General features: G+C 42.0%; 2 protein-coding genes across 3 annotated transcripts in view; both read left to right on the top strand.

Annotated features, from left to right (window-relative positions):
- smchd1 (structural maintenance of chromosomes flexible hinge domain containing 1) overlaps window positions 1-559 on the top strand; it is a 29143-nt gene extending 28584 nt beyond the window's left edge. The window contains exons 46-47 of the mRNA XM_083935730.1: window positions 48-206; window positions 307-559. Of these exons, the coding sequence (XP_083791856.1) occupies window positions 48-206; window positions 307-401 (254 nt within the window). The 3' untranslated portion in view covers window positions 402-559. The remainder of the gene's footprint in view (window positions 1-47; window positions 207-306) is intronic.
- A 373-nt stretch (window positions 560-932) lies between these two features.
- emilin2b (elastin microfibril interfacer 2b) lies at window positions 933-13155 on the top strand. 2 transcript variants are annotated; one of them, XM_083936387.1, is made up of 9 exons: window positions 933-1167; window positions 1330-1455; window positions 2690-2871; window positions 2987-4642; window positions 10891-11100; window positions 11193-11246; window positions 11330-11365; window positions 11446-11562; window positions 12459-13155. In XM_083936387.1, exons 1-9 carry the CDS (start codon window positions 1049-1051, stop codon window positions 12788-12790), a joined length of 2832 nt encoding a protein of 943 aa, XP_083792513.1. In that variant the 5' UTR covers window positions 933-1048; the 3' UTR covers window positions 12791-13155. The 2 variants fall into 2 exon arrangements, with proteins under 2 accessions (XP_083792513.1, XP_083792512.1); XM_083936386.1 differs by having other exon boundaries at window positions 10855-11100.
- Window positions 13156-13490: the final 335 nt, after the last annotated feature.

The raw sequence follows: 13490 nt of genomic DNA, 5'->3' as shown, positions 1-13490 counted from the left end.
TTTTCAAGTCAGTTTGTGCTTTAATTTCTCTTTAATTTGTTCGACAGACCTGCTCAGCCAGCACCGGACAGCTCTACAGAAAAGGGCTCTGACAGAAAGCGGGCGTGACGATCACTTACAGAAAATGAAATCTCCTGAAATGCAGAGAAAGAGGCAAGAAATGGAGGAGAAACAGAAACAGTTGGAGGACATTAAGAGACTACTTGGTATGTTTGTTGACCTGGGAGTAAGGGCGGGGAAAACCTTCATTAAAAATGTATTCTTTTAGTATTGTTGATTTTCAATTGGTTTGTATTCTACTTCTAGTGTCAACCCCGGAAAGACCAGTGAAGCGGAGTCTTGAGGATGCCGCTGAGCCGTCCTGCAGCATCACAAAGAGAACAAGGATGAGACCCACATAAGAGTTGGACTATTCTATTGTTGAGTTGATTAAGTTGTTGGTTTGTTTCATTTTTGTTTTAAATATTACAGATTTATTTTTTTATGTTTTAACAATTTTGTAATTTGCAAAACTGCAGACAAATTTTATGTGCGTGAGATGGTTATTATTTCTATAAAGATAAACACATTTACTGAGATCTTTCTTGGCTTGTGTCATTATTTCTACTTAATAATAACTTTGAAAAACAACGAAAGTTTTAGGAATGGGGGCAGGGAGCGACTGACAGGCGTGCGCCCTTTACGCACGAGATAATTACGGTGCCTTTCTCGAAACGAAGACAATCATTATCCAGATATAGGTCTCCGGAAATGACATTGTGTTTTTGGATGCAGATGTGGATGTGGGCTTTGTTGTGTGTGAGAGAGTGAATGAGGGAGAGGGAGAGCGAGAGAGAGAGAGAGAGAGAGAGAGAGGGAGAAACGGAAAAGGCATCTGTCAGTATTGGAGGGGGTCCCGAAACGTCACATCCAAGGACGCTGGAAAGAGCTTGTGTCGGTCTGCGTACCACAGAGGAAACAACTCGAGGTGCCTTCACTGACCACCGGACCGCAGACCTTTTACTACTGATTGAAAACTGAGAGCGTACTAAAAAAAAACATATTAACCATGATCTGCGGACTTATTCCCTTTTTAATAATGTTTCACCTCATCAGTGGAACACCATACCAACAGAGCATGTTCCACGGTAACGCATATTCTGGCACCGAAACACGACAGAGAAATAAGTGAGTATGGATGTTTCTTTATAACATGTTTGAATGTAAAAGACTCATTGAAGCGTCTCGTTCATTTTCTCTGTACGTACATATTTTATTCAGTCACTTGTAGTACAGTAATCCATGCAGTGAAGCGTTCTACATCAGGAGCAATCGATCTGTTTTCTGCAGAAACTGGTGCGCCTACGTTGTGCGCAAAAACGTGAGCTGTGCCGTCGCTGGAGGGATGGAGAGTTTCGTGCAGCCGGAGGTTCTGCCGTGTCCACCTGAGCTGCCGAACTGCGCGCAACAAGTGATGTAAGTCCTGGACTCTGGATGGAGGGCGGATATTATTTGCCCATGTTAATATGTTTAACAGTGTGAGGCACTCGTTTTTATTATCACACGTCGTTAGTGAACTCACAAAACATACTGAGATGTTAATAAGCATACCTTTGGCTTGGTCAGATGTTTGTCCGAGGCAGTGACTTTAGGACTGAGCTGTACTATGTGTTCACTTACAGCTCTTGTCCTATACTTCCAATGTGTACTGTAGTATAGATGTTCTTTATTTAAGGCCAAAACTAACATCTGTTAGGATGAAAAACAGATACTGATAGATTCGTAAATCTGCCTATTTATTTCAAAATTACAGACAGGGGGAAGAAGTAATCAGATATTTTACTTTAAATAAAAGTAGCAATAAGTTACCAGAAGTACTCATAATGTTCTTAATTACACATTTTAAGGATTCAATTCAATTCAATTCAGTTTTATTAATAGTGCCAAATCATAATGAAAGTTATCTCAGGACACTTTACAGAGTAGGTAAAGACCACACTCTATGGCTTATTTATAATTTACATAGACCCAAAAATTCCCCGCAGTAATTTATATTTTGTTTGAATAATCTGCAAAGCTGTCAAATAAATGTAAAAGTACAATATCACCTCTGAATTGTAGTGGAGTAGGAGCATACAGCAGCATACATTTGGAAATCTCATGCAAAGTACAAGGACCTCAAACTTACTTACTTGTGTAAATGGATAAAAGTGCACTCTTTTTCTGTACCTTTGGTGTTTATTTCTTGAAATGAAGGGCTCTTAATAGAGACATATATAATATAAATTAGATCAATCTTTAGAAGAACATTAAAAACATGACAAAATGATTTTTCAGACATCTGTGCTGAATCTTCATGGATGGCAAACCTGGGCGGACACTACTCTGACTGTTTTGCTTCAGAGTTCATTGAGAAACAAACCCTTGTGAGATGTACTTAATCATCGAGTGGCAGGGCCAACAGAGTCTCCATGACGTGGAAGTGCTGGAAACTTTTAGCTGCTTCCTGCCAAGTGTGTGAATAATTACATGCAAATGTCACTGTTGTTTATCTAGTTTTCATTGTCAACAAACAGATCTTATTGTGCTGTGATTCCTGAGAGGAGAGTTGCACAAAGTATCATATCAAGCAGAATTATTATCTAGATTATTCTGAAAAACATACTATTGCACACTTTTCGAATCCATTCATGTCTCCATGTGTTTCCAGATATCGGACACACTTTAGGCCCATGTATAAGATTGCATACAAGACTGTAACAGAGCTGGAGTGGAGGTGTTGTCCGGGGTACCAGGGTCACGACTGCCTAGAGGTGAAAGACATAAAGCTGCTCCAAGTAGAGCGTTTGCCTCATGCTCCCTCTGCAGCTGGACATATTCCAAAGCCACAAGGTGAAATACATGATTGTAACTAAGGAAATCTTGTGTAATATGTGAAGCAAAGTTACTTCTGGAAAATGTCTTATATTCCTGCTTCCCATCCCTCTCTCTGTTATATCTTGTATAGCTCCAGAAAAGAGAACAGAGAACCAGAGGTACCATCCCTGGGGAGGGGCGGGGCAGTTTGGAGGTCAGACAGGTCACAGGCCACAGAGGGGTCATGGAGAACCTCAAAGTGCTCAACACCTGGAGGAGGAGGTGCAGCGGCTATCCCAGATGGTCCTCGATATGCAGGCAAGAATGACAGACATGTCCTCCAATCTTAGACTGGATTTCCAAGAGGACGCTAGTAAAATGCTGGTTACGCTGCTGAATAATGTCAGACAGCCTGCAAGTGCGAGAGGCTCAGAGGCTCACACCATCCAGGTGCAGGACTTCTCTTTGGGACAAGAGACAACGCAGATTGATGAGGTCATGAACAAGATCAGCCAGGTCACAGGTGATTTAGAGTCCAAGGGCAACACCCTGGATAACCTGCTGGGCCGTGTCAACCGTCATGACGGACAAATTCACCTGTTAATGGAGGCGGCCCACAACCAGCCCTCAGCCACACCCCCTCCTGCTCCCCCAGCCAGTGATACGGACCTGCGTGCCTACCTGGATGAGAAGATCCGCGCTCTGAGAGAAGAGTTAATGGAGGGCATGGACATCAAAATGGCAGACATGAAGAACTCATGCGATTATAAAATCATGTCGGTTCAGGAGCAATGTGAGGGACGGGAAGCCAACTACCTCAGCCTGGCCGAGCTCATGGACTCAAAAGAAACTGACCTCCGCAACGAGATCCAAGACCTTAAGTCCAGGCTGATAGATCCAGGAAAGGAAGACACCCGTCTTGTAGAGAACCTTGAGATGCGCCTGAACATATCTGAGAAGACTGTAGTGGCCCAGTGCCTCTCAATGGAGGAGAAACTGCAGAAAGAACAGGCAGAGGCCATCAAAGATCTGAGGGAGACTTTGGAAGACAAGCTGGCCTCAGTGGAAGACAGACTTGCCACGTCGTTGGTAGATACAAGCACCTACTCCCCATCTGTGGGTCTTTTGTCTGTTGTAGAAAACCTTCAACAAGACTTCCAGAGCTGCAGAACTGCTGTAGATGCTATGGAAACTAGTCTTAAAGCCCAGATACATGGCCTTGGAGCCCTAGATTGGCAACTCCTCAACAACAGCGCCAACATTGACAACGTATATGGCGAGATGAGCTATATGAAAGGGCGTGTGAGCAGGTTGGAGGTCTCGCTTTCAGATCTGGTCCACCAGGAGTCCCAGGTGTCTCTGATCCTCAACTCCACCTTGGGTCAAGTTAAAACAGGAGCTGAGCAGGAGGCAGAGGACCTTCTAGAGCTCCACAGGACTCTGGATCAGGAGCTGAGAACCCGGCTGGACGACCTGAGCAGGAATGTTAAAGTCGGGGCCGACCACTGCAAGGAAAAAACAGAAGATGCAGAGAAGGAGTTTGCACGCATGGACAGCCGTATTGTTAGTGTGGAGAGTTTATGTGGCAAGCTGGATCCTATCTCCAGTAGCCTGCAAAGGATCAAAGAGGGGCTGAACAAACACGTCACTGGGTTGTGGACATGTGTCAACCAGCTGAATGGTACAGTCAGAGCTCATGCCAAAGATATTGGAGGACTGAAGGGAACTTGTGAGAACCTCCAGAAGCATGTCACTAATGTAGCCAGAGAACTCCAGGTGCTAACGGACAGCACTCCTGAGAAGACAGGTAAGCTGCAACACAAACAAACTGAGCCTTTTTACTGCGGTGATGTATAAATGATCTAGGGATTTAAAGTGACACTTCTTGAATACATTATTTCTTCTTACAAATGAAAAGTTGAATCCCTCAGCAATAAAATATACTCTTGCTCAAGTCAATACACTCAAGGGCACCACCTTACTGTATAAAAGATGAGCTTTCTAAAGAGCCAAAATGAGCAGCTGTGGTATCACAGAAAATGGCTAAAGAGGTGGAGCATGGGCGGAGCTGAGGTGGGCCGAATGAAGCCTACAGTCTATTCTACCCACCTGTAATGACACCCACCTGTCACTGTAAACTGCACACCCCTAATTGTGCAGAACTCTAAGGCTTAATTTAATTTAAACGGGTGAGTTTTATAAAAAATTTACCTTAGGTACAGTTTTTTTTATACCAGGCTGGAAACATGATTATTTCTGCTGTAAAGTTGGCCCGTTTAACATGAAGGTCTATGGGGATTGACTCGCTTTTAAAGCCAGCCCCAAGTGGCCATTCGAGGAACTGCAGTTTTTTTTCCCACTTTTGCATTGGTTACATTATAACAGACACTGACTCACTTAACTGACTTTTATCTGCTTGTGCTACTGTGTTTTCCATTATCCTATAAACATCACCTGTGGCCACAGTATACAGACTAAAATCTGATTTATTATTCACAGAAGTTTAAATAGTAGATGCTTGAGATCAATCAGAGTAGCTGTAATGTTTCCCAACCTTTTTTGAGCTCATTGCTTGGACCGGAGTCAGTTTGTTTAGCCCATTTATTGGAGAGGCTGTGATATTGGAGCATGTTTCAGTATGTGTGAGAGGAAGTTGGATTTTCATTTTACCATGTTCTTAGTTAAAGGAGCCAGGGTTGATTGAAGACACATGCTTGATTTAATAGACCCCACTTGTGTTGAGCAATGCCTTGGCATAAAGAAACTTTGCTTTCCGGGGGATTTTGTGCATCCAAGTGTGCATTTATGTGGTCATAAACCCTGTACGTGTATGTATAGTTTTTTTTGGGTGTAACATACGGGGGATCTCTTTAACCTCGTTTAATGTCACGATCACGATCCATTTGTTAATCATTAAAGTTGGATATTATTGCACAATTTGTTTTCTGTAGGCATATTTGGGAGTATAGAGAGTACATATGTTGCATATTTCTCGCATGAGTTTGCTCTGTAATGGTGCCTATGAGACCGAGCTGGACTTCTCTCGGACTCTCACATTTGTAGATGTGAACTAGAAGCACACCCGTGATGTTTACGAGCCAACTCTCTTCCTCTGGGACCAGCTAGTTTTCAGTCTCTGGTTAATGGGGCAGGTGATGCCCCAGATGATCCAGTCCAGAATCTCATGGGAGGTGAGCTGGAATAAGAAAGTCCTGGTGGTTCTTGTTCTGGTTAAAGGCCAGGTCAAGTCAGAGCCGAGGATTTGCATCAAGATATGTTTTGTGTAATCTATGTAGCTCTGAGACGCCAGTTGTTCCTCATTATTGCCAGTCTGTGATGACTGAGACATGTTGCCACTCCACCCAATGGCTGTTTGTCATAATATGGCATTTAATTCATCATTCTGTCACCGGGGAAGTTTTACACAGTTATTCATGCTTTCCACCCGAGCTCAGAGATGCCATTTTCACCACTGGTAACATCACTGAGCGCCTTGTTTGTCTTTGCCAGATGCCTCATCCCTTTGCCCCACCTTATCTGAAGAGTGGAAAAAGCTGCTCAGAGGAGGCCATAACAGGGAGACCTCCACAGCTTATCACAGGGAGCACTCATGACCGTCTTTATATCAGAGCCAAGAGGGTGTTGCGATTAGGTGCTACTGGATGGACATTTATATCACTCCTTTTTTTATCGCAACCTCTTTTTTACTCCTTCTTACCCGCTCTCTTCAAGACCATCTGCAGTTTTCGTACTTTTTTTTGTTTTAAAACTTGCATGGTCGAGTTCCCTTTCTGTTGAAATAAACAGTGTGAACAGACAAAGCTGCTCCGGGGTCCCAGGGGCCATTTGTCAATGTGTTTACCATGATGTCATACCAGTTGTTAACCTTAAATGAGAGGGTCAGGAAAGGGACAAAAACAGATGCAATATGTCATTCTGGAAATGAGTTTGTTGCTTTCAGCGCTAATCATGACGTAGTGGCTTTAATCTTTTTTGGCCTGTTGACACAAAATGAAAGAGATACAAAAGCCTCCTAAGTTTTACTTGAAACCCCACTTTTTCATTCAAATATTAAAGAAGATTCTTGACCTTTGGGAAAATACAAAAACTGGTACCACTTTCTGACACAGCACCATTTATTAAATATTAAAAAAGTGTTTTTATTGACGATTATAAATCAACCAGTTAATAATGCTTAATGGATCAGTTATAATTCATTAATAAGCGCAACATAAAGGTTGTTGGTGTTAATCCTCTTTGTTCCATAATGCAGTAGGTAATCTATTAATAAATGTTTTAAGTCTACAGTTATCACTGTTAATAAATAGATTTTGGTACAGATACTCTGCAGGTTTAAGGCGGTTTAAGGTTCTCTCTTTCTCTCTCCTTTTCTTCCTCCCTAACCGGTGCAGACAAATGTCCGTCCTCCACAGAGCTCGGTCCCTACGATGTTCCTGTCTGTTATAGTGAAGGTTTTCGTTGCCACCGTACTCTACGGAGGAATTGATGGGTCTATGTAAATCATAAATAAGTCATAGAGTGTGGTCTTTACCTAGTCTGTAAAGTGTCCTGAGATGACTTTTGTCATGATTTGGCACTATAAATAAAATAAAATTGAATTGAATTGAATTGAATTGAATTGAATTGAATTAAAGGGATCCTTCTTTAACTGCTAACCCGAAATCATTCTTATTAACGGCTTATAACTGATGTAACTAATGGCTCTATTCATAGTTCAAGTATAAATGCTTATGACTTATAAGACAGTTGTACCAAAAAGTTATAAAACAAGGTACATATATGTGGAGCTGGAAACTGCTGAGTGCCTCATCCTCACTTTGTTGCTATATGTAAAAGTTTTCCTAATTATTTTGCTTGCGTCAAAGCACGTCCGTCTAATTGTGTTTGACAAGGTAGTCTCAGCTCATTTAAAGCATCTTTGAGATCTATTATTGGGACGTTGTGAGATAAGAAAGCATGCGTTCTGGCATCTGACAGTGTTCAAGGACCTATGAGAGATAAGGCAACTTGTAAAGGGACGTGCTCTGGTCAGTGGTCAAACATGATAACCCTGTGAACCATAAACAAGACGGGACCTGACGGAAAGCCCTCGAGCACCAGGAGCGTTTGGTAGCTGCTCATTTTATACCCTGTTATTCTGACGGAGTGGGTGCTACATTATCTGTCACAATAAATCTGTTTTATCTTCTGAGCTCTGAGGCTGGATTTATTTGATTCATAAATCAAAGACTTAAGAGCACAGTTTGTTTTTGACTAGCAGTGACTCATAAAGTCAACGCTCATCAAATTGTACAGTCATTATTATTTGGTATGTAATGCGGAAAGTGGCCACTCTTGTGACACAAGGAGCTATTGTCTCCAGGAACTGTGGGGGGTTAAGTTTCCCAACCAACTTTTTTCCCATGCTGCTTTTGTTTACAGCTCACCTCTTTCATCACAATAAACACTCACACATACATACATCCATCCTGCATTTGCCTCTTTTATCCTTGAGGCACTAAATCAGTTTTGAATCCCTCCCATGTCACATACCTCGCTTTATATGAGGAGCGACGCGACGAACAAACGAGACCAGTGAAACACATGCACATGTGCATATACGCAGACTTACCCCCCTGTGCTGTTTTACGGTTAGACCCCGGCCCCTTTGCACATGTTGTGTTTAACAGGCAGACTTTTTTGCCTTCTCTACTAAATGACCCATTCCCCAGGGGTGAGGGGACAAGCTGTCTGGTGATTGAACATGTGGCCCTGTCTTGGTATGCTGCAGGTATGCCTTTTATGTGCTGGTTTCCCTCATGGAATAGCAAATTGGGGCCTGTTGTCTCGTCGTAGACCAGAGTTTTGAGCCCCAAGCCAGGAGGGTTGATTTGTTGATAAACCCCAGGGTTCGTCTCAGCTGTGGTTCCCAGGAATGCAGCGGTACATGTAGTTCAGAGACAATCACCATATAGGATGGGAGATGGGACAGGGGTCTGTCATTTTCTCTGTTTGTTTATGTCCATAATAAGAGGCTCAGATAATCACTCACTGTTTGGCTGTTAATCAGAGTCTGTGGTAGTCCATAAACATAAACACAACTGCATGTTTTTTGAAAAGTGAAAATTAAAGTGGAAAATGTGGAAATGCAACATGGAATACAATTGCATGTTATTCCTGTGAGGTTTGTCAATATTTGTTGGTGAAAAAAAAAGTTTTCAAAAGCTTGAAACATGTTGAGTTAAGACTCCAATTTGGGATGTAATCAAATTACACTGTGGACCTGGAAAAAAACAGCAGGAGGAGCTGACAAGAGAAGCCCTCCATTGTGAAACCAAATATTTTTAGTTTCTTTGTCAGAGAGGTATCAAATAGATTCAAAATATATCATAAATGTTAGATCGTAGTTTGCAGAGTTGTATTGTAGGTCTGTTGACAATGCACTGTTAAATGACAGATGTGTGTCCACTGTCAAGAGACTTTGCTCTACTGTACAACATAGTATCTCTGGTTACACTGGGACATTTGTTCTCAAGCCTTTTCTGCCTTTAAGTCTATTTACATGGTTAAAGCCTGGTACTGGTTTCAGCTCTATAGCTAATTTCCCTGTTAATTACAAATGTACAGGGGGTGAATTTTTACAAATCTTACCCCCCTCAGCTCCATCCACTCTCTACCTCTTTTCCCATATTTGGATTAGCTGGGAGTTAGAGATGGCGACGTCCTGGACACCAGGAGCCGCCAGCCTTGAGCTTCATTTTGGCTCTTCAGAAACCAACGGGTGACCTCAAAGAGACTGCATCCATACTTTATACAGCATATGATTATTTCCATCTATTATGAGGTGAACATCCTCTTCAGTAGGCAATTTAATTAAATGTGTTCCAGTTTATTTCCTGTTTCCGTGTAGGTGGATGACATAAACTGACAAGAAGCTAACAAGAACCCAGGCTGTTGCCATCAATGGAATTCCATTGGAAAGATCTATCCGGTCTTTAAGTCTGACGTAACACCCTTTTAAAATACCTTTTCTGGGTCCAAACCATAGACTGTATTAAAAAATGGACGTAGCATACCCGTCGAGGTCCATTAACTTGATCCAGTCCTACTCGCCTATGTACCTTTTCAAAGATGTAAACATAAACATTCAAAAATAGTCCTAGTCTTTTTCCTGTTGCAGTGTATTGCTGTGTCCCATTCGCACTTACACCCTCAAACTGGCTTTTTTGAGGTTGGAAGTGAGTTCACGCCGAAGTCGGTAAAATGCAGTGTACTGCATTTATCTGGTCGCGCACTCAAAACAGCCAAACCGTTGAGTGTGGATCGATGAACAGTCAACGCCCTCAATTGCCGCCATTCTGTCTACGTAGAGGAAGAGGCGGGACTTAATTCAAACCTAAACATACAGAATAGAATAAAATAGGTTTAATTATACTGTGAAAACGGTCTGCTTAACATGGGGTAAATGAGAAACTGCTCTATTTAAAAACCAGCTCCTAGTGGACATTTGGAAAACTGCCGTTTTTGGCAACTGCAGATTCCTTATTGGATCAACCAGGAAGTCGCTGTGGTGTCCATGGGTCAAAACCAGACACATTTTCATCGATAATTGACAGGAAAGCGGTAAAATGATGTTGGGTTGGCTTGGAACCTGAAATAGTACTAAGAAATGACAATATGGTCCTGACTTAAAGGCTGGATACTCTTTTTTCACAGCAGATGCTTTAGCTAATACAAAAACCCAAAAGCACGAGTGTACTGTAATTAATAACCTTAAAGGCTACATTTCACTGCCAGTAGGTAATTTCAGGGAGTCAGCTTGGAGAGGATTTATTATTACTGCTGTAAGGTGAGGTCCACTGTAGTTGGCCCAAAGATCAGGTCATATCTTCATACCTCTGTCAGTCGGCTTTGAACTTTAAACTTGTATCTTCATGAAAACCAATTGCTATTTGGCTCTTCTGCTCATAATTTAGATGTTTTTGACTGGCCGTGCATCTGTCTCTCTCTGACCTGCAGCCTCTGCCCCATCCCTCACTCCACCTCTGTCTTCAGGTGTTCAGGTCCCTGTGGGAGAAGCAAGACTTCCCAAGGGTTCAAGTAAAAGCCTCACAGGAACAGTCGCTCCCCTGGACGCCTCCCGCCCACAGCCACCTGTCATGGAGACCGGGGAGGCGGGACCCCCCGGCAAGAAGACCTCTTCCAAGTTGCTCAAGGGGACAGACGGCAGCATGACGCTTGTTCATGGTGTTGCCGGAGCTCCAGGTGAGACACACACACACACACATGTACATGCACTGCTGCTCTGCATGTTTCCAAGGATTTTTTCATGTCTCATTTTTCGTTTTATTTCATAGCTTCCCCAGTCAAATCCACTGACTGGCTAAAGCCCAGCATGCCCCTCATCTCAGGTAAATACTCCTTTAACTCCTTTTTTTTCTGTGCCGTATCAAAACTGAGCCTCTCAAGAGCTGTTTTTTCCTTTGATCCACAGATGTGAACATGCCCCTCAGACCTGCCACAGTGTCAGGTCAGAATGTATTCATTATACAGGTTCCTGTCTCTGTTAACATAGTGTTTGTTAGTTGATGTTTCCTTCCCTGTGGTCAGGTGAGACGGTGTCGTTCTCAGCTGGTCTGACTCTTCTTCCGTTCGAGGGAGAGGTTAGAATAATTCGATTCAACAAGGTGCTGGTCAACGATGGAGGACACTACGATGCTAATACAGGTGACTGTTACTACAGCCTCACAGGACCGGACAATGAAACAATACATTTTACTCCACAGTTTGTAAGTTTGCATTTTCAAGAATAGATTTTCAATTTGATTGGTGTGAACAGTGTTGTGTGTATTAACAGGCCAAAGGATATTGTATGATCTAGAGAAAAGCAGCAAATCTTTCCATCGGAGGGGCTGTAAACAACAAATGTTCAGCATATTTCACAAACTGCTTAAACATTTAATAGATTAGTATAATGGTTGCAAATTCATTTTACGCTGGTTGAATAACTGGTTATTCCTTGTACTCCCCTTCTGCTTCCTCTGCTATTTTGCGAGGGCACAGTCCATCACTGCTTCAGGGGCGTGTGATTGGTTTAAAGAAATAAAAACAAGCTCCTATCCCACAATTGTTAACTCTTGCAGCCAAACTAAAGGGAGATAGTTGATGCGAGACCAGTCAGAAAGTGACAGATGAATTCCAGTTTTGACCTGATAATGGTGAAAATTAAATGGATTAATTAATCTTGAAGTCATAAATGTATGTGCCGAATGTCATGGCAATCCATAGAATAGTTAGAATAGAATAGAAAAAACTTTATGGTCTACTTAAAAGGCAGTCATTTGTCTTTGGCTTGCATGTGCAAAACTGGCTATTAAAAAAAGAGTACATTAAAAAGCATGTGTATAAAAACACAATAGAAGGTTCATTAAAAGGAGCACCATTTGATTTGGACTGAACCAAGGTTAAAAATAGATATAAGTTTCTAAATAAAATAACTAAGATATTTAATGCAAATCCATCAAACAGTTAGTATATTTTAATCTGGACCAAAGTAGTGAACATAAAAATCCTTCTCTTTCAAATGTCCTTGGTAAGAACGTGTGTCTCTGTGTTGTCCTCAGGTATCTTCACAGCTCCAACAGACGGCCGCTACCTGGTGAATGCTGTGCTCGCAGCCCAGCGAGGAGAGTGGTTGGAGGCGGTCCTGTCCGTGTCCAATCGCAGCATCCAGAGGTTGGACTCGACGGGCTTCTCGTCGGCAGCAGCGGCACCGTCGTCACGTGAGAAGTGTAACTGCAGCGGTTCGGCCTCACTGAGCCTGATTCTGTCTCTGAGGAGAGGAGACCGAGCCGGGCTGGTCATGACTGCTGGGAAACTCGCCATCTCGGCCTCTCCTGAGATCATGTCGTCTTTCAGCGCTGTGCTTCTTTACCCCAGCCCATCAAAACGGTGACCTGCCTTTTTTAAAGACACCTTAGTGGACTATGGTGTACATTATCGGGGACACATTAATGGTGATATTACATATCAGAGGAGGTAAACCAGCAAAAGCAACGGAAATATCAGCCACAGTCTCCAAATGTTAAAATGGATTATTTCTATCATTAGTACTAATATATACTGTAGTGTCAATTGTTTTATATATTTTATTGTCGAGTTTGACCTACATCTTACACATATTTAAATGTCTTAGAACATCCTACAGTTCAAACCAGTTTTAATTATTGCAGATTTCTCTTGTTTGTGCTATAACTGTCAACATGCAAAATATGCTTTGTTGTTTCAAATAGTTTGTGCTTTTATTAAAGCATTATCAACACTTGATTCAACAATTTATTAATTCAACACGTGGTATGTACAGAGTTCATACTCAATGACTCATCTCTCACTGTCAACAAATAGAAAGTGGATCAGTTGAATGAATTTATCAAAACAGTCATCAAAAAACATACTTTGTGCTTACATTGTTACAGCATAATGTAAATTGTTACATTATAATATCCACTTGGGAATCACAACAATCTACAGGAAACACCTGAAGCAGCAGCAACAAAATACTGAAAATTAACTTCACAAAACCATGAGAAAAAACTGTGTTCCCATTCACACAGAGTCCATCACTTTCATAGAAAGAATGCATTAAATGTTTACTT

This window comes from Echiichthys vipera (genome assembly GCF_963691815.1).
Source record: "Echiichthys vipera genome assembly, chromosome: 21".
Lineage (NCBI taxonomy): Eukaryota > Metazoa > Chordata > Actinopteri > Perciformes > Trachinidae > Echiichthys > Echiichthys vipera.
Note: the sequence above shows the minus strand (reverse complement) of the source record. Positions and strands in the feature narration are given on the sequence as shown.

Bases quoted from the DNA above. Each gene is read 5' to 3' on its own strand.
- emilin2b (XM_083936386.1), top strand. From the start codon at position 1,049: ATGATCTGCGGACTTATTCCCTTTTTAATAATGTTTCACCTCATCAGT. The intron at 4,643-10,854 runs GTAAGCTGCAAC...TCTGACCTGCAG, and splicing joins CAGCACTCCTGAGAAGACAG to CCTCTGCCCCATCCCTCACT. The intron at 11,101-11,192 runs GTGAGACACACA...TTTATTTCATAG, and splicing joins TGGTGTTGCCGGAGCTCCAG to CTTCCCCAGTCAAATCCACT.